The sequence below is a fragment of the Paroedura picta genome, chromosome 11, assembly GCF_049243985.1.
Source record: "Paroedura picta isolate Pp20150507F chromosome 11, Ppicta_v3.0, whole genome shotgun sequence".
Classification (NCBI taxonomy): Eukaryota; Metazoa; Chordata; class Lepidosauria; order Squamata; family Gekkonidae; genus Paroedura; species Paroedura picta.
In genome coordinates this window covers 41533556-41554678 of record NC_135379.1, presented here as the reverse complement: position 1 = coordinate 41554678, position 21123 = coordinate 41533556, and the positions used below count along the sequence as shown (strand labels likewise).

General features: G+C 43.1%; 1 protein-coding gene across 3 annotated transcripts in view; it reads left to right on the top strand.

Moving 5' to 3' along the window:
• The window catches only part of KIF15 (kinesin family member 15), a 47530-nt gene that overhangs the window by 5652 nt on the left and 20755 nt on the right, over nt 1-21123 (top strand). For 2 of the 3 annotated variants that reach the window (XM_077304257.1, XM_077304258.1), the window contains exons 4-20: nt 59-135; nt 245-282; nt 637-734; nt 1089-1268; nt 2924-3133; nt 3220-3345; nt 8550-8672; nt 9094-9217; nt 9966-10057; nt 10378-10587; nt 12675-12852; nt 13519-13657; nt 15467-15608; nt 16403-16597; nt 18300-18407; nt 19108-19213; nt 20349-20514. In XM_077304257.1, the coding sequence (XP_077160372.1) occupies nt 59-135; nt 245-282; nt 637-734; nt 1089-1268; nt 2924-3133; nt 3220-3345; nt 8550-8672; nt 9094-9217; nt 9966-10057; nt 10378-10587; nt 12675-12852; nt 13519-13657; nt 15467-15608; nt 16403-16597; nt 18300-18407; nt 19108-19213; nt 20349-20514 (2312 nt within the window). Of the gene's footprint in view, nt 1-58; nt 136-244; nt 283-636; nt 735-1088; nt 1269-2923; nt 3134-3219; nt 3346-8549; nt 8673-9093; nt 9218-9965; nt 10058-10377; nt 10588-12674; nt 12853-13518; nt 13658-15466; nt 15609-16402; nt 16598-18299; nt 18408-19107; nt 19214-20348; nt 20515-21123 lie in introns of those variants that run through there. The other variant, XM_077304259.1, reaches the window with a different exon arrangement.

Sequence of the window (21123 nt, the reverse complement as noted above, 5' to 3'; positions counted from 1 at the left end):
AGTCAAGCTACTTTAATCAATATAAAATATTAACACCTATTTGAACTTTTCTGCTTAGGAATCAGTTTTCTCGAGTGTGGCCAGAAATATAGTGGAATCATGCATGAATGGCTACAATGGAACCATTTTTGCATAGTAAGTTTTAAAGCTTTTATTCTCTGTGTATTTGCAATACTTGAACTGATCTGTGGCAGGTTATCAAGTCATTTTTATTCTTCTCTTTTCTTTTCTTTTCTTTTCGAAGTGGCCAGACCGGTTCAGGGAAAACATTTACCATGATGGGTAAGAACTAACAAATTCACTTATACTTATGCTTAAACTGTATTTCTATTTGGACATTGGAGAACCTCCATAATACGATAAGATTATAACTACCTTCATACTGCATAGAGGATGTGTTTAACTTCTCAGCCAGTTCATATGTTGACATTTTAGCAGTGTTACTAGTTCTTCTGATCTTTCATCCAGGAAAACCATCCTCAGGTCCAAACTGGATATGATGTCATTCACATGGGGATAATGGTGCCATTTTGAAGCCTACTGTGGTCAATTTCAGGCCTGCAGTGCGGCAGTATGAGGTGCTTTTGTCTCTCCTTAAAAGCATTAAGAAGATTTGTGAAACTTTTTTTTGTTTAGGACCACCTGATTCCGATAATTTCACTCATAATCTTAGAGGAGTAATTCCCCGGAGCTTTGAATATCTGTTTTTTCTCATTGACAGAGAGAAAGAAAAGGTAAGCCTTCTTTTAAAAAAAATGACAGAAAATTCTTAATTGCCAGCTGGTTAGTGATCTGTTTGAATTAGTAGAAATACAATACCTTTCACCCATACTTGAATGCCTGCAATTGGGGGCAGGGGGGGAATGCCTAGGTTGCCTGTGATATCTAGGGTGTTACCTATTTACTGATGGAGGCAAGTGGTCATACAGCTTGTTACTTTCTCATAGTCAGAATGAGTGGCTGTCTGCTGAGCAAGAAGGTGACAAACCTTCTTATACATCCATTTGTTGCTTCTCTTGGTTTGAGACCAGCTAATATTAAGTACCTGTTTTCTGTAATCAAACACTCCCCCCCCCCCCCCCCCACAGGCTGGTACTGGAAAGAGTTTTCTGTGCAAGTCTTCATTTATTGAAATCTACAATGAACAGATATTTGACTTGCTGGATTCTGCTTCATCTGGATTATTACTCAGAGAGCACATCACAAAAGGGATATTTGTTGACGGTGCAGTGGAACAAGTGCTGACTTCAGCTGCTGAAGCATATCAAGTAAGCCCTGTTTTATTAGGGAGATGTAGATATGGAGTACCTCTGTGCTGTGTTTAGAACGACACTAGTTTAACGTGGCAATAATGTCTAAAGACTGTGGTGATTACAAAGATGGAAGGAATCTTATACGACTTGAGTTTCTTACACTTCTATATCTTGTCTTTTAGGCTCCTGCTGTTTGGAATTGTCTGTGATTTAACATAAGCACAGATTCTTTCATACAACTTTCCCCCCCTCATCCTAGAGGTTTTAACCAGCCAGGATCCAAAGGGCTGCTTATTGTTTACCATTTTCAGCTTTCTGCTTACAGTAATGATCACCTGAATTTCTTTGAAAAGACAACCCTGGAACTCTCCAGAAAAATACATCCTGATGCTCAAGGGGTTGGCAGTGACTAGAAATGACAGTTAGCATTTATTTATTTGTTATTTGTTTGTTTGTTTATTATTGGGCTTGTATACTGCCCCTCCTGGCCAGCAAGCTCAGGGCAGTTAACAATGGATAAAATACAATTTAAAACTGGAACGGACTAACCCCATTCAACCCAGCCCAGCCCACCCCACCATGCAATGGCTGGAAGTGCTACCTCCCACCATAAGGTGGTGTGGTTCAAGAGGGGGGACCCAACAATGTTCTGCCACCCAGCTTCAACCAAATACCTGGTGGAAGAGCTCCATCTTGCAGGCCCTGCAGAACTGTGAGAGCTCAATCAGGGCCCTTAGCTCTTCCAGGATCCCATTCTACCAGGTTGGAGCCAGGACTGGAAAGGCCCTGACCCAGGCCAGGCAGACCTCTCTTGGGCCAGGGACCACTAGCCTATTTAAACTCACAGAACATAATGCCCTGCTTAGGGGCATAAGGAGTTAAGCAGTCCCTCAGATATACTGGACCCAGACCGTGAATGGCTGTAAAGGTCAAAAACAGAACCTTAAACTTTATCCGGAACACAACTGGAAACCAATGCAGCTGCCACAGCACAGGTTGGATATGGGCCCTCCATGATGTTCCAGTGAGGACCCTCGCAGCCACATTTTGAACCAGCTGCAGCTTCTGGGTCAAGGATAAGGCCAGGCCAGCATAGAATGAGTTACAGAAGTCCAGTCTGGATGTGGCTGCTGCATGGATCACTGTGGCTAGGTGTTCTGGGGGCAGGTAGAGTGTTAATAGCTTCACTTGGCACAGGTGGAAAAACGCCAGCTTGGCTACCTTTGTGACCTGAGCCTCCATGGAGATACTTAGTATGTCTATGGAGGTCTTTTAAAAATCTTTTCTAACAGAAGTGCTTCCAGTAAAGTACTGTCACGGGACCCTAAACTGAAGGTTCCAGCTTAGTTTTTGTTGATAGTTGGTGGAAGAAACTGATATAAAACCTATGTAAAAAAGAACTTTTTAAAAAAAGTGGGAACTGTAGGAAGGCTATTTCTTAGATTGCCTTTTAGGCACAGAGGTGGAGAATATGGGTCATTAAATATTGATCCATGGTTTATTAGTCAAATAATTAACATTGTTTGGCTTGCTTCTAGACCACATTTAAGACCAAATAGGAGCACATTAAGATTAGTACAATAGTATCTCCAGACATTTAGATATAGCTAATTACTGAGGTTGGTTTAGAAATGGATTGTACCATATCGTTTCTGTCTTCTCTTGACAAGGTGCTAACAATGGGCTGGCGAAATCGTCGTGTAGCATCTACCTCAATGAACAGGGAGTCCTCAAGGTCGCATGCTGTTTTTACTATCACAGTGGAGTCGGTGGAAAAGAGCAAAGAAGTTGTGAACATTCGATCCTCTCAGCTCAATTTGGTAGATCTGGCTGGGTCTGAGAGGCAAAAGGATACTCACACGGAAGGAGTTAGGTTAAAGGTCCGTGGGACAAGCATACAACTTTGGGGCTTTTGTTGTTTTTTTTTAAAGATCTCTTTGAATCCCCTCTTTCTTTCTCCCTCTAGGAGGCAGGTAACATAAACCGATCATTAAGCTGCTTGGGCAAAGTGATCACAGCCCTTGTTGACATAGGCAACGGGAAGCAGAGACACATCTGCTACAGGGACTCTAAACTCACTTTTTTACTACGGGTAATGTATGCCATTATCTTTTGCACAGCTGGTTTCAAAAGAAGAAAAGCTAGTGATGGTTAGATCATTCTTTTATGAAATGGGCAGGTGTGCGTGAAGTCTGCTGCTTGTGGCTATTCCTCTTGGAAGTCGATGAGGCAATCAGAAATATTAACTGATTCTATACATATGGAAAGCCATGGAATGATAACAGGAGGCTTATTGTCTCCCTTGTCTGTTTAATTGTTTGGATTACCCTACCTAAACCCACAAGAGCCTAACAACTACAGGCCCGTGTCTCACTTAGCGTTTCTGGGCAAGATGATAGAAAGGGCAGTCGCAAACCAACTGACAGAATACCTGGAAGAAGCTTCGGTCCTAGACCCATCCCAGTCTGGCTTCCGGCCTGGCCATGGGGTAGAGACAGCGCTAGTCGCCCTGACGGACGACCTCCGTCGCCAGTTGGATCGAGGCGGGTCGGCACTGCTGATATTATTAGATCTCTCAGCAGCGTTCGACACAGTCGATCACGAGCTTCTAGCTCGCCGCCTCATCGATGCTGGAATACAAGGGACAGCCCTTCAATGGCTGATCTCCTTCCTCCAGGATCGTGGACAGAGGGTTGCAATAGGAGAGAAAACATCAGGCCGCCGGCAACTTACTTGTGGAGTCCCACAAGGAGCGGTCCTCTCTCCTATCCTATTCAACATCTTCATGCGCCCTCTCGCACAGCTGGTACGGATGTTTGGGCTGGGTTGCCATCAATATGCAGATGACACCCAGCTCTTCCTCCTGATGGATGGCCGCCCTGACTCTCCCCCAGAAGCATTAGCCAGCTGCCTGGAAGCAGTGACGAGATGGCTCAAGCAGAGTCGTCTGAAGCTCAATCCTTCAAAGACGGAGGTCCTGTGGCTAGGTAGGAAGGGCCCATGCGAGGAAGCGCGCCTGCCTACCCTGGATGGCGTGCAGCTCTCTACGGCTCACTCTGCCAGGAACCTAGGCGTGATTCTGGACGCCTCCCTGACAATGGAGGCCCAGATCACAAAGGTAGCGCGGCTGGCATTCTATCATCTCCGCCAAGCCAAACTACTAGCGCCCTACCTGGCCCCGGAACACCTAGCCACAGTGATCCATGCGACGGTCACCTCTAGACTGGACTTTTGTAACTCGCTCTACGCAGGCCTGCCCTTAGCCCTGACCCGGAAACTACAACTAGTTCAAAATGCAGCAGCCAGGATCCTCACGGCAACACCGTGGAGGTCCCATATCCGGCCTATTCTCCATCAGCTGCAATGGTTACCAGTTGAATTCCGGATCAGACTAAAGGTTCTGGTAATTACCTTCAAGGCCATACGCGGTCAGGGCCCAGTGTACCTGAGGGACCGCCTCCCCGCCTATGCCCCCAAAAGAGCTCTGCGCTCTACTGCCTCCAATCAGCTAAGGATCCCTGGCCCTAAAGAAGTCCGTCTGGTCTCGACCAGGGCCAGAGCATTCTCTGTTCTGGCCCCTAACTGGTGGAACGAGCTCCCAGAGGAGATCAGGGCCCTGACGGAGCTTAAACAGTTCCGCAGGGCCTGCAAAAAGGAGCTCCTCCACCAGGCATTTGGCCGAGACCAGATGTAATCTACAGCGACCAAGGGCCCCTGCTCCCCCCCCCCCACCCCCCTCAGAATTCAATCAATAAGCCACCCCCCTCAGAATCCCATCAACAAGCCCTGGACCTGTTTGTGTTATGATTGTTTATTGTTATACTGTGTTGTGTTTGGTTGCAATTGTTGGTTATTGGTGTACATGTTCTACAGACTGTTTTATGTATGGTTCTCTGTTATAATGTAAACCGCCCTGAGCCTCCGGGGAGGGCGGTATAAAAGTATGATAAATAAATAAATAAATAAATAAATAAAATGCAAAAGTATGTTGCAATCCAAACTAAAGAAACTTTTAGACTCTGTTGCATAGGAGAGTGCTGCCCGTTTAGTCTCCAAAGTTCAGTTATAAACATGTCCTGATTGTAGACACACAGCAGACAGACAGAAGTTTCTCAACATCAGAGTTTGTCAGAATACAGTTCTAAGGGTCAGATACCAGTTAGACGTAGCTTCAAGTCCAAAGAAGAAGAAGAAGAAGAAGAGTTGGTTCTTATATGCCGCTTTTCCCTACCCGAAGGAGGCTCCGAGCGGCTTACAGTCGCCTTCCCATTCCTCTCCCCACAACAGACACCCTGTGGGGTGGGTGAGGCTGAGAGAGCGCTGATATCCCTGCTCGGTCAGAACAGTTTTATCAGTGCCGTGGCGAGCCCAAGGTCACCCAGCTGGTTGCGTGTGGGGGAGCGCAGAATCGAACCTGGCATGCCAGATTAGAAGTCTGCACTCCTAACCACTACACCAAACTGGCTCTCCCAAGAAGAATCCCAAAGCAGAGGGCCTACAACAGGGGTAGTCAAACTGCAGCTCTCAAGATGTCCATGGACTACAATTCCCATGAGCCCCTGGAAACCAGTCCAGATCACAAGCGGCCAGTTGGCAGACATGTCGCTTCCACACATCCCACTCCTTTGTTGGCTGCTTTTAAACATCATACTAAGCAGCTAGCAGCCATTTCAACCCTGCTCCTGCAAATACTCCTCCTCCTCACTGATGTGGAGCCAGTCCTGTGCTGCCAGTCTGGCACTGCACCTTCTGTCTTACAGTTCCCCCCCCTCCCCCATCTTCCTCCTGCGCTGTTCCCAAGACTCTGGAGAAAGGGGAGGTAAACCAGCCGGTAGGTGACTCTGTTGCCAACTCAGGGCTGAGGGACTATTGCACAGGTACTTGGCTGCGGATTTGTGTCTGGCTCCTCAGATAGGGTCTCTCTCGCTGGCTGTGGGTCAGGTCTGCTAATTACCTCGTCCTCAGGAGAGTCCTCTGTATCATTCTGCTCTGTTGGACAAAGCATATTTATCATTGTGGCAGCATTGTTGTTCATCAAGTACAGAATTGTTGGTTGTCAAGCTGAGTATGTTTTTAGGTGGGTTTGTGTATTGTCAAGAGAGTGGTGCGTCACATTTGGGGATCTTCAAGAATAAATGCAAAATAAGTAGTGTGTGTTAAAACAGATGGCATTTCTTTATTTTGTAATTGCTGCTTAGTAAGAGGAACGTTGAATTCATCATGGGAAGCAGTCAGGCTTGTAACCAGTGCAAGGTTTATAGAAGCTCGACAGGTTTTATGCTGTTGAAAGTTCAGTCGCTTTGAGAGAACTAGAAATCCAAATCTAGCCTTGGAGTGAATCCAGAATTCTGCAATTAATCAGAAGGTATTCATAATAAGTAAAAATATTTTTTTTCTGATTTATGAGACTCGGTGTAACTTTCATCATTAAAAACCCAGATAACAGAAATAAAAAAACCAAGATACAGAAATAGTACAGATAAAAAAGGTAGACAAAGCAAATAGAGCCAGTTTGGTGTAGTGCTTAAGAGTGCAGACTTCTAATCGGGTGAGCCGGATTCAATTCTGTACTCCCCCACATGCAGCCAGCTGGGTGGCCTTGGGCTCACCACAGCACTGATAAAACTGTTCTGACCGAGCAGTGATATCAGGGCTCTCTCAGCCTCACAGGAAAGGGAAGGCGAATGTAAGTTGCTTTGAGACTCCTTCGGGTAGAGAAAAGCAGCATATGGGAACCAACTCTTCTTCTTCAGTAATATCAGGGCTCTCTCAGCCTCACCTCCCTCACAGGGTGTCTGTTGTGGGGAGAGGAAAGGGAAGGCGACTGTAAGCTGATTTGAGCCTCTTTCAGGTAGAGAAAAGCGACATATAAGAACCAACTCTTCTTCATTACAATGTTTGATTCTACTCAAGGGTTACTAAGAGCTCATAGGAAAAGCTCTGCATTAAAGAGGTTCTGGATCCTTTTCAAGGTTGGAGAGGGGCTTTCCTCTTATCCCCAGACAGTCTGTACCATAAAACAGGAGGTACTACCAAGAAGGCCCAGGCAGAGGTAGTTCTTACTGCTCTGAGTGAAGGAACGGATGATAATCCCTCATGTGACTAAAGTTGCCCTACAGGCACATAGGAATCATCCTTTGCCACTGTAAGATGCAGCGAGCAACCCTTGTTCAACTGGTGATAGGCTTTAGAGCTTCCCCCACTCCCCTTTCAGAGGACTCTGTGCATCAGTGGTCCTCACTCCGCAACTCAGGCAGCCATAATTGCCATCTACTAAAACAGCCCACGTTTACTTTGATTCCTGGTATGAAGTCTGCACTCAAGGAAGGCTCTCGGTTTACCTGTTCTTCAGGAGATGACTGTTACAACGTGGGAGCCGCCTACCAAGCACAGGGGTAATACATAGAACATTGCAGGGGTTAGAACATCCAGAACAATTTAGAACAATTTAGAACATCCAACAGTGGTTCTAAATTAACAGAATTTCAGTGGCTTTGGTTAATGATAATATAATAAGAATGACAACTTAGACAAAACCCCCAGGGAGGTCAGGCTGGTTTAGGTCATGGAAGTGGGTGTCTGAGAGGGGACCAATGGATGTTGTTGGGGTCGGTCAGACTCAAGCAATTGCCTGGTGGAACAAGCTCTAAAAGTTGACTTGCACTTATTATGTTGCCACAATAATCAAGGCAATGGAAAATTATCCAGTGTGGCAGCTTTGAGCCTATGCTGCAGCATAAGGTCTGGGATTTTTCTTTTTAAATAAACATTTTGATAATTAGAGATCCAGTTAAGTGTTCACATACGGCTACATGAAGTGGTTTAAATGTGGTGGGAGATCAGTTGTCTATGCCTCTTTAATCTTCTGATATTCCATATGGTTAGTGGGCAGGTGACCTTTTTGATGCTTTTTACAGTCTTGCCGCAGCACAGAGTTAAGTGTGCGCTATTTAACTATAAAGCTTGGCATTTATTTTTGTTACAGAAACCAACTTTTATTTCGTAGCGGTGGGCTCCATAGTGTGTTCAGCAGTTGACTTCTATGTTTGCGTTATCAGGTACCAATGGGAAAACGGCTCATCGTAGCTAAATATTTTCCCAGTAATGCACAGTGACAAAGCAGTTGTTTCCCGCTTTGAAGCATTTTGTCACTGAAGACACTCTGTCCCCTTCTCCTTCTCTCATCTCCACAGCAGAATGCTGAATTTATAAAAGAGGGAAAAACAAATCTGCAGAATGTATTTCAGGCTGTATTGGGGGAGGGAAGTTGAAATCAACTTTCATGTCTTCAAACAGGATTCCCTTGGAGGTAATGCAAAAACTTGCATCATAGCAAATGTTCATCCAGGATCCAGATGTTTTGGTGAAACCTTGTCCACTCTTAATTTTGCTCAGAGAGCAAAACTAATTAAAAACAAGGTATGTTGGATGATATGATGTAGTTCGAGAATTTTGTAATATTTTCACCATTCAGTCACCTTTTGGTTTGCAAATATATGTGTACATACAAACCTTTAAGTTTGCAAATAATTTACAAATAAGAAAAATAACCAGTCATACACCCCCATGGCGGCAAGAACACATTCAAATGTCTGCCCCATCAACTCAGTTGTACCATCTGTTCCTACCACGAGGACCACAAGTATTTGTTTGTTTGTTTCATTGTTTATTTGTTTGTTCGATTTATTTCCCGCCGCTCCCTGAGGGCTCGTGGCGGTTACAAATTTGTTAAGACCCCATAAACAATAAAAACCTCTATATAAAACCAGCAAGATATCGAAGAAACTCAGCGGAAAATCTTGTCCCAATATGATCAATTTTTTTAAAATTTCTGCTTAAGGCGGTAGTAAACGAAGACACCCAAGGAAATGTAAAACAGCTCCAATCTGAACTGAAGAAACTAAAGGAGCAGCTGGCACTGCTAACTTCAGAGAAATATTTGCATGATGCTTCCATTTCTATAGGTAAATCATCTCTTTTCAAGAATTAGAATAAGCTGTTAAAATAATACTCCATTTTTTGGTGGTGTGTGGTTTTTCTTGACAATGCCCCCTTCGCTAACTAAAAAAACAAAACAGCTTGAGATGTAAAATGTTAACGGAACTATTGGCATGCAGTGAGTGTCACAGAACTAGGATACAAGTTGGCAGGTATTTCTTAGGGGTTTTTTTATAGTTGCTGTTTTATTTCACTTTCACAAAGTCAAGGATGCAATCTCTGTCGCTATTAATTGCTGATCTCAGACAGTAGTGCAGTTCTGAGAGCACTGAGGAACAAAACACAGTCCTTGGAAGTGCTTCTTACGATGTTTAATGAAACATACTCCCATCATAAATGTGCATATTCTTCACTGCCAGAAATTGGCGTGCTTATGTACTATATAAGAATCTGTGCCTAATTCTACATGTGATTGGGGTGCAAATTGAATTTAATAAAGCGGGGCTGGGCTGATTCTTGAATGAATATGGTTAAGACTGTGCTTGGTTTCATGAGATCTAAGCAATTGGCAGTCCTTTTGTAGCTGTGGATTAGGGAGGTATGAAGCTCCCCTTATTGTAGTCATCTGTTCTTTATCATCTTAAACATATTGACTGTGTTGTCAGGAACAGCTTAAGTTTATTTTTAAAAATCACAATCTCAGAGCAAGTGTTAGAAAGTTAATTCCCTCCAAGAGATCACTGTATTTAATATCTCTTTAACCTTCTCTTTAAGCTACCATTCCCCATGATGTGGAAAATATGGATTTTATGAACAGGTTCCTTGAAGCTATGCTATTCTTGGAAAAATCTGAAAGTGAAAGGAAGGTAAGAATAGGAATGATACCCACACCATCTGACGAAGGTAGGGCTAAGCAACGAAGCCCTCTGGGCCCTGGCACAAAACATTCCTGTTCTGGGGAAAGAATGAAGCTTTAAAAGCTATAGCTTTCTTTTAGATTATCATATTTTATTCATAAAATAAGCTTAGGTCACCTGGGGGGAAATGGAAGGATCATTTTAAAAGGGTGGTGCTTTTTATTTCATCAGGTCTTCCAGTGATCAGTACCTAACCTTGTTTGGCGGGATGGATGTATGATTCACATGTTTCTGTTGTGTCTTTCTAAATCAGCTGTCTTTATTTTAAGGTGCTGTTAGGTAAAGTTTCCCAGCTAGAAGATCTGTGTGCTAGAAAGGAGAAGTTCATTCAGTCCAATAAGATGATAATTAAATTTAGAGAAGATCACATAACTCGCCTGGAAAAACTACACAAAGAAGCTCATGGCAGCTTTCTGCCCCAAGAGCAAGAAGCAATCTTCAGGGAGCTGAAGGAGGAACTGAGGACTCTCAGAGAACAGGTAGTCATTTATTGTTAATTTCTGCATTGCCTTTTGGCACACATGTACCTCAAGGTGGCTTGCAGTATGTATTAAGCATCAGTGCAAAATACAATTAGAAATGTGTGGGGAGGGGGCATCCCATTCACCCTGCCTTTCCTTTCCCCCCCTTCATTCCCCTTGTTTCCGTCTCCCCCCTTTGCCATGCTCCACTCTATCCTTCCCCCTTCTAACCCAGAAGCAGAACAAACATTTAGTTACCCCCCTGGCTTGTTTTTGGCTAGTGGAAGCACGTTATTTGCTGGGAAGCTATGGAGGAGATTTTTTTGTTCCATTGATGTCAGGGGGCAGTTGGAAGAAGCAGTGTTTTCTCCTTCTTCACTTGCCTGAACTCTGTGCTGATGGAGTACAGCTGCAGTGCATCATTGTCACCTGGGGGGGTGAGCCACCATGCCTGCTTCTCTCCCCCCCAAACACACCCCAAGTGGAGGCAAGCCAAAACTCTTCTTCACCTGTCTGATGGGCAGATCCCCTGCTGCCCTCTTCCTTCGTGCCTGACTGTATTCAAAGAATAGTTCCCTGCACTTGCACAGTCAACTGTTCTCTGTTTAGGGCATTTTCTATCCTCTCCTCCACCCTTAGTAGCTTTAGGACCTTTCTTCAAGACTCTGGCTTACCCCAAGTTTGGAGAAACGTCTATGTTCTGTCAGTGTGGCCCTGATCTGCAGAGAGAGAGGGGCACATTTGGAAAGCAGTATATAGACAGGACTGAAAATGACAGAATGACAATAAGGAAGTGGAGCTCAACATTAAAACTTGCAGAGCCAACCTTAAAACAAACATAGACAAAATTAATTTTATGGCCTTCGTAAGAGCTGCCAGAGGAGCAGCATTCCGTAGCTTGGAACAGACTGTCCAGTATCCCCACCCCTCAAAAAGTGACACGCCAAGTAAGTGCTCAGTTCAAGCTTGGGGAAAAATGGCCCTTCGAGCATCTTGCTCCATCTGTTTGGGGCTTTAAAGATCACAGCAAGCACTTTGAATTGCTCCTGAGAACAAATCTGAATCAAAACAGGTATAACATGGTCCCTGCATGGTATGTACCTGTGCAGTTACATTTTGGAATAACTGAAGTCTCTGAGAACTCAAAAGATATCCCTGTGTAGGGCGCATATAATAGTCTGCTCTGGCTGCTGCCAGAGTAGCTAGTAGGCACTTTAGCTGCTGTCATCACCTGATCACTCAGGAACATGGAAGAGTTCAAAAATTCCCCAATGCAGTTCTGGGAAAGGAACCATCCTGTTGTATTAGAACAGTGATCTATGTAGTTCAGCATTCTGTCTCAAACCAGGGCCAGCTGGTTGCCCCAGGAAAGGCACAAGCAGGCAACATTCTTTCTCCACTTGGCCACATCAGATGGTTCTCGAGAGTTATGGTCTTTCTAAACAGGCTAATAGCTGTAGAAAAGCGCATGAGTCCAGTAGCACTTTGAAGACTAATAAAATTTGTGACACAGTATGAGCTTTTGTGAGTGTCTGAAGAAAGGGAGTAATGACACATGAAAGCTCGTACTCTGCCACAAGCGCTGCTACCCATCTTAACCAATCTCCATGGAAGGCTATAATAGCTATTGGCCTTTGTGACTAGTAGCTATTAAACGTTATCGTTCTGCACTTAGATAATGAACAGTACTAAGGATTGATTAAATGTATTTCCTTCTCATCTCCATTACATTAGGGATGAAAAGTGTATTATGAACACAGCTCTGTGGTATTATTGAGATGTGGTTTTAAAATCCAGCCAATTTTCGCCTGAGCTATATGTACAAAAGTTAGTTTTGATCTTTGTGTTTATTTATTTATTTTACTTATTACATTTGTATACCACCCACCCCTGAGGCTCAGGGCAGTTCACATGGAACATAAAGCCACAATACATTGAACTCAGTTTTGTTAGTATCAAGCAGACTCTTTCAAAAGTCCAATTAATTAGTGAGTCGCTTCTCTTTCTTTAATTTACAAGGTGACTGTAAATGAACCTTATGTACTGTACAGGTGGAGCATGTAGTATAAACAGATATCTGAATGTTTTAACCTGTGAATATACAGGTGGAGCATCATCCACGAGTAGCAAAATATGCCATGGAGAATCACAGCCTCCGAGAAGAGAACAAACGACTTCGTTCCTTACAGTCAGTAAAAAGAGTCCATGAAATGGATGCTCAGGCCATGGCAGAACTTGAGAAAGCTTTCTCCGAAGCTTCAAGGAAAGAGAGCCAGCATGGAGGTATGGAAATGAAATCAAGTATTTTATACATGAAATTTCATTTTTAGAAGTGTCAAACTAGCACGGTGTTACTCATGAGTTCATTTTCTCAAATCAGTGCCCACGAAATGCATTGGTACTTTATTTGTTTTCAGCCAAGTGGGCCTTTGCCTGAATTCAGTTTCATCTTGTTCCCATCACATCCTCTTGATCACAGAATGTTTCAGAAAGGAGAACTTTTTTTTGAGGGCTTGGCCAAGCACCCTGAGGACTCTGAAGCTCATGTCAGTGTGGGAGATGGGCCTGAAACTTCCCATAGAATTCAGAAATGTCTGGTACAGAATCTGGCATCCAAAGAGGATTGGATAGAGCTTTTTTATTGGTAAAAGAATTCTGCAGAATTTTCAGAGCAAAAAAAAAAAAGCAAACTTGAGGTCACTCTAGATGTTGATAAATTATACCTAAATGTTGAGAAATATATACCTATATTCTAGATATTGTTTAATTATACCTAGTTTGAATCATTGTATCCAAGCAGGTTCTTTTCCTGTGATGACAGAAAAAAAATGCATAGCTTTTGATTCTCCAGGTTTTAAATTGAATGAAAATGTAAATATAATATACGTTCATCTTTAAAATGCCTAAAGAGAGCAGTAATCTTATAGTATATTTTTTGGTCCCTAACAGGCCAGCAGTTATGTCCTTCCACCATGTCAGCAGGTAATTCTGCAGCATCCGTTGAAAAGCTAAAGGAGCGTCTGCTGCACACGCAGAGTGAATTGACAAATTCCCAACAAGAATATGAAGAATTTAAAGCTCTAACAAAGTAAGCTGAACCAGTATCTGAGATTTTCTCAGGATTTCTTTTTTTTTTTTGGGGGGGGGTAGGTATTTCTTGAGAAAACCCCAATATGTTTGGGGAGCTGAAATATGCCTGGAAAATACAAATAGGGTGTAGTTTCAGCTTGGGTAGATCCAAGTGCATATTCCTTGTGATAAGGTCCCTACAATCTACTCCAACATCTCAGCTGCAGCATTCTGTGTAAATTGCCACTTCCAAACACTTCTAGGGCAGCTCCATATTAGACCACCTTTCATGGACTAAAATTAGGTGTCACCAAGGTATTCATTGTGAAGGCCAGATTTTCTCTGCCCAGGTAAGGATGCAGTTGGTTCACCAGTCAAAGTTGGTGAAAGGCACTTCTGGATACCTGTTTATTCGACAGTAGGCCTGGGCCCAAGAGTACCTCCAAGTATTAAATATACCACGTGGAGCACACAGGTTTCTTCATCTTTCAGTTCCTACCGTAAACCCCATCCTGGCTTGGGTCTATAGACTTTTTAGTGGTCTGTAGACAACAGACCTCCCAGAAATGGAAACCAGGACCATTTCATTATTGTGTTAGGCACCGACAGTGAGCAAAATGGAGGCACGTTGCCACTCAGTACTGATTAGGAGAAGGGGGAAAAGAAAGCTGAGGCACAAGCTGATTACTGACCCTAACAGCAAACCTCATAACAAACTTGGCTGTAGAGAGGGGACTTTTGTACTCTTGGACACAGGCCTACTGTTGAATAACCAGCTATCCAGGAGGTACAAGGAAGAATCCTCAGGAATGGATCCAGACATTGCAGGAAAGGTGACTTGACATGGACCGTGGCTTGTCTCTTGCGGGTGGAGTGGCCAAGATGCTAGGAGAAAGTGATATGATGGAATTTCTGCTGTGTGTGTGCATATAGCGTCCCCTTCTGCTGTCTCGGTAGGTGCCACAGTGAAAAGTGACAGCTCCAGGAGGCTGGCTGTCCAACAGCTTGGGTTGTCATTGCCTCTATTAGGTGGGACTCTTTTCCAGATGGGAAGTGGTTCCTGCTTGTGGCCTGGGAAACAAACTCTGGGAATGCACAGTCTTAGCCTTGACTTGGCTCTCGTGCTCGTATCCTTCCAACAGCATCAGTGATTGGAGCTCACTTGCATAGTTCGCTCTTGACCTAAAGCATCCTTTTCTTCTGGGAGCCACAGCTGAGTTACTACTTCATTTGACTGCCTTCCAAAAGTGAATTCAAATTTATTTAAGATAGCATATAGCCAGATGCAAGCTTAAATGGACTCTGGGGAAATGGTAGAGGACAGGAAGGCCATGGGGTTGCGATGGGTCAGACACGACGTCGCAACTAACAATAACAAATAGCCAGAAAGTAATATACGTGCATATATTAATGGAATAAAAGTGTAAAAATCAATATTGATACATTGAAGTTAGTTTTAAATAATGGAATTCCATTTTTGACCACTAATTATCTTTGAGCATGCTCTATATGCAATGGCGCAAAATTTCTAGGTAAGAGAAGTATTCAGCTGAGACTTGAATATATCTCAAGCTTGGAAGTGCTAAATACTCTGGGGTGCACAAAAGGTCCATTTGACTCTCTATGTCCTCAATCCTTTGTTAATTACAACTCTTTGCCTTCCAAAAGTGAAAAATACTGGACTCCCTGAGTGATCATACTCTTTGGAAGTAAGAAACCCAGTAACCACAAAGATTTAGTCTCTAAGGTGCTGCTGAAGTTGAATCTAGCTGATTTACTGCAGATCCAAGTAGCTAGCCTCTGAAATTGTATTCCTTTTTGTAAATAGGAAAAAAATCAGGGAACTGGAGTTGGAAGCTCAGTCTCTGCAGACGGCAAACCAGCATCTTGAGAGAATTTTGGAAGCAACCAAAGCTTGCCAACGCCAGGAGGTTTCTCATCTTAACAAAATGCACAGAGAAACTTTAAAGGTATGCAATTATGTTAATGACAATGAGATGCTGCTAATTTATGGTATATGAATAAATAGAGGAAAGCCAGACAAGTTAAGCTATGTCTCTGGAAATTAATCTCTTAAAAATAATCTATACAAGATTCTGTCATAAAGGAATTGTGCATGGTAAATATTCATTTTTGGAATATTGGCACTGTCACCAAAATTAGGTATGGGATGAGAGGTTTGTAGGTCATATGTACCCTATATACTAGTGTATAAGCCTAGTTTTTCAGCACCTTTTTTCACACTGAAAAAGCCCTCCTCTGCTTATACGCGGGTATATATGGTGATTGAAATAAAAGCCTACTCCAGCCAGCCAATCGTTGCTCTGGCATCATGTAGGACATCAACGGTTTGACTGAGGGACTCTGATCTTCTTTTCCTTTTGCCTTCACTTCTTCCTCTTCTTAATCATTTTTTCCAAACTATTCTTTTGGTTTCTGTGGGTGAAATGCGGGGTACAAAACCCAGCATCTATTCATCCTCTTGACTTTTCTGTATTTGTTGGGGGGAGGGGGGCTGGATGGGAGAGCCTGTGATGATGGAGCATTTCCCACCCTAGGCTTATATGCGAGTCAATAAGTTTGCCCAGATTTTGTGGTCAAATTAGGTGTCTCTGCTTATATGTGGGTCTACTTATATGTGAGTTTATGCGGTATGTCCTTATAGGAGTGGCAGGCTTGAAATCGAATAAATAATAATATATACAATTATTCCTATAGCTGTTTTATATTTGTGTAAATAGGCATAATTTTATACGTTTTACAGAACATAACTACTCCAACTAAAGCTTATCAGCTAAGATCTCGGCTGGTGACACGACTAACACCTGAAATGTTGAGCCAGGAATCTATTGATATTCAAAGCCCAGGAGAGGTGGATGATATTTTGAATGAACCGATGCCTCCTGAGATGAATGAGCAGGCATATGAAGCTGTTTCAGAAGAGCTCAGATTGGTGCAGGTAAAGGGTCAGAAAATAAAACACAGTCTCTTCAAAACTGAGAAGCTGTAGATCAGATCCCAGCAGTTTTACACAGGCAGAAGACCCCCCCCCAAAAAAATAAATAAATTATGCCAGGAATCATGGAACCTTTTTGGCCAAAATCTTAATGGGGTGCAGGGAATGCAGTGAGGATGGAATTTGGATGAGATAAACTGGAGAATCTGGTAGGATCCAGCCCAGAATTACTAAATTGGTTTGGTGCTATAAGTTAAAATTAAAATCGGAACAGGTAGGGTTAGATCAGCTTCTCAGCATCTCTCTCGGGCTTTTCTGAAGTTCTTTTTGGGAAATGATGACCAAAGATAATCCAAAGGAACTGGTGACATGCAATTGTTAATCCTCTGCCAAAAAAAAATCTAAATGATGAATTTATGTGCATTAAATTATTGCTAGCTGTTTTTCTCTGAGACCTTTTACATTATTATTCTGTCAGATCCCAGCTAGATTCACAGCACTCTTGGACAGTTATTTTAAAATGTGATTTGAATCTCCCTGGGGGCTGGGTACTAGAAGGCTTTCTCAGGGGTACCTGGTAGTGCTCATTCTGACTATGGGATCTGCCTAAAGCCTGACTGAGTAACCATCCAGTTTTTGAGGGAAATTTTTTGTATGTCTGAGTTGTCCCTGAATGTGCTTCTAGATAAGGGAGTAAGTATCCCTCACTTGCTTGTTCTTTTTTGTTAGAATCACATATCTGGCCTGTTCAAAACTGATACGGCAGAGGGGTGAGAAGCACTTGGCCCTTCTGATGCTTTTGAACTGTTTCCTCTGGGCTTGAAGGAGTCCCCTGGAGCGGACAATTCAATTGGATGATGCTGAGTCTGGAGGATGTTTAATTTGGATTTGCTCTGGCTGCTGATCCAGGCCAGAGTTCTAGAGAACCTTGTTGGAGTCTTATCAGATTCTGCATGGAGTTGCTATTTGGATTGGGTATGGGGTGGCCATGACAGAGCTGCATGTGTGTTTGAAGTATCCAGGCTCATGTGAAAAGATGTCCAGACATTTGCTGCCTTTCCCCACCGCTTTACTTTGCAAGCTGGGATTTCCATTGCTCATAGGCATTAATACCAGGAAAAGAAATCCCATTGATATGGAGCCAGATCTCAGCAGACTTCCTCCTTTGGCTTTCTGAATAAATGACTCAGAAAAGTACCATTCCTGATACTTGTTTCCTTAAGTTGACTTGCTTCACTATCATTGTTACAAGCTGATATTTTGGCAAAGAAACAGCACTAAGTATTTGTTTGAGCCATATTAGTTCTTAGATCTAATCCCGATGACCCTCAGTTTCAAAAATGAAGAAAACTGTTTTTGGGGTGAGGTGTTGGGGCACTTGCAACTGTTTGTAGTCTTGGTAGAGTTTACAACCTATCGGTGTATGTATGCCACAGCATTCTGTGCATTGTCTAGGTCAGGGGTAGTCAAACTGCGGCCCCCCAGATGCCCATGGACTACAATTCCCATGAGCCCCTGCCAGAAAATGCTGGCAGGGGTCATGGGAATTGTAGTCCATGGACATCTGGAGGGCCACAGTTTTACTACCCCTGGCTAGGTAAACATACACATGACTGTAAGGAGTGAACAAAGTTGTGTTAAGATAAGTTAGACTGTTCTTGAATTATAATTACACTTTAACTTTTTCCAATTTCCCCTGTTACAGGAACAGTTAAACACACTTCAGATCAAGTTAGATGAGGAAGAAAGTAAAAATATAAAACTTCAGCAGCTTGTATATAAGCTGGAGAGCCGATATACACAGATACAAGAGGTGAGAGACCCATTGAATGGGCTTAGAAGAAGGACCGGCATTGGGGTTAATGGTTCACCGATTTGACAGAAAGCTCTGCTGTTTAAGCCACCTTTTTGCATGAAGACTCGGTCCAGTTTCTTGATGTTCGCTTATTTCCTTGCAACCCTGAGAGCCGGTTTGGTGTAGTGGTTAGGAGTGCGAACTTCTAATCTGGCATGCGAGGTTCGATTCTGCACTCTCCCACATGCAGCCAGCTGGGTGACCTTGGGCTCACCACAGCACTGATAAAGCTGTTCTGACCGAGCAGTGATATCAGGGCTCTCTCAGCATCATTTATTTCACAGGGCGTCAGTTGTGGGGAGAGGAAAGGGAAGCAGAATCTAAGCCGCTTTGAGACTCCTTCGGGTAGAGAAAAGCGACATATAAGAACCAACTCTTCTTCAGTAATATCAGGGCTCTCTCAGCCTCACCTACTCCACAGGGTGTCTGTTGTGGGGAGAGGAAAGGGAAGGCGATTGTAAGCCGCGTTGAGCCTCCTTTGGGTAGAGAAAAGCAGCATATAAAAACCAACTCTCCTCCTCCTCCTTCTCCTTCTCAACCAGCTGTTTTCAGCTGACATATACTAGGCTATGCTCTCTGTCTATAGATTTTCTGACTTACACATTCCTACACTGCGTTGTCCATTACTGACTTCCCTTTTTTTTTTTCTTACCTGAAGCTTTTGTCATCTGAAAGAAATGAATGGCAAGCTGAAAAGCAAGGGCTTCTTGAAAAGACAGCCACTCTTGAAAAGCAGTATCAGGACTCTCAGGGCCAGGCTGACAGTAAGTCTGTATGGTGATATTAATGTTTCCAGTTTCACTGTTTTTAGAGTTGCAATACAGCCTCATGGTGCGCTGATTTGGATAGTAGTCTTAAGGGGAGAAGGTCATCTAATGGCAGGCAGTGCTCCAGTTCTTGAATCCTGGCTGTGTATAATTAGAACATTCACCGTTTTCCTGTTAAATAGTTTTAAAGTTTTGTCCTATTTGATTACATTTGTTGCTGAAGAAGTGTAATATGAAACAGGGGTCACATTCAGATTCCAGTATTGGCTCTGCATGCAAGATTTTCTCTTAATTTGAATTTCTGTTATGTGGTCCTTGGCTTGTAATATAATACAGTGGATTATCTTTGGGCAAGATTTGTAATATAAATGAATTATTACTCTTTCAGTCACAGCATGTGCTTTGGCATTTTTTCTTTCAGCTCTTTTACACTGTGGCTCCCTGTTTTTTTACTAATTTTGCTCCTTTTGTCGGCCCGAATGTATTTCTGATGTCGGGAAGTGGTGTTTGAGATTAGAGTTGATAAAAAGTGGCGTTTGAGATTAGAGTTGCTTTAGGATGCTTAGGGCTAATCCTGCGTTGAGCAGGGGCTTGGACTAGATGGCCTGTATGCCCCCTTCCAACTCTATGATTCTATGATTCTAAAATTGCAGCCCACAGTCCCAAACACACCGGTTGCAACTTGTTACAAATATCTGGGGGAAAGACAGGCTTTACTTTCCAGAATGGGGCAGGCGGGCTTTGAATTCAGCATAGTTTTTTTTTAAGTGAAATATAGATAAAAGCTACTGAGCTAGATGGAGTTCCATAGACAATTTCTCTTGCTGCAGAGAGAGGCCTTTAATGGCAGCAGAGCTGATTACGCTTGCAGAACAAAAGCTGAGTTCTGTAATTTTGTAATACAACAGCACTCACATTTTGAAGTGCATGCAATCTTCACTATTCTGCCGAGGCAGTCTTTTGCATCTTCCACAAGGTTATTATTTTACTTCTATTAGACTAATGTTGCTTGAACCTGCACATATATTGCCTCCGTTTTTCAGGGAGGTGTTGCATCAAAGTACTATTAATAGCTAGCTACTTGGCAACTTTTACAGTACATGGATTTTAGAGGATTTTGTATGTTTAACAGTACTGAAGAGCGAAGTGTGCGACTTGCAGATTGTTCTGCAGTCCGCAGATAAGGAGCTGTCTTCTGTGAAAATGGAGTATGGGGCTTTCCGACTAAAGCAAGAAAAAGAAATTAGTGAACTTTCTATGCGCCACATGAATGTGCAACTTCAGCTTGACAGCGTCAGGTAGGTTAACATCATAACTGAAATCTGCTACAGCACAAGCTCCTCACTTCTGATTTAGTTGGGAGTACATCTCAGTGAAGTGTGCATAAGATGGTAACCTTCCCCTTCCATGTGAGAATACCGAGAGCCCAACTGAATACTGGCCTGGCCTAGCTTCATCTCACTGTTGGCAACTTTATTCTGCTTATGCTGGGCTGATCTGGAGACTGTTGGCAACCTTATTCTGCTTATGCAAGGCCGGTCTGGAGACTGGCATTTGCCAGATTGCTGGTCTCCCTAATAGAATCCAAAGCAGATTGCAAATACAGTAACATCTTGGTGTAATGGTTAAGAGTGGCAGCCTCTAATCTAGAGAGCCAGGTTTGATTCCTCACTCTTCCACATGCACCCAGCTTGGTGACCTTGGGCTAGTCACAGTCCTGTTAGAGCTGATTTCACAGAGCAGTTCTGTCAGAGCTCTCTCAGCCCTACCTACCTTGCAGGGTGTATGTTGTGGGGAGAGGAGGGGGACACTTTAAGATTCCATTGGGCAGTGAAAGGCGGGATATAAAAACCAACTCTTCTTCAACATATTGATACGCTATATTAAATTTTTCTTAGACTGGAATT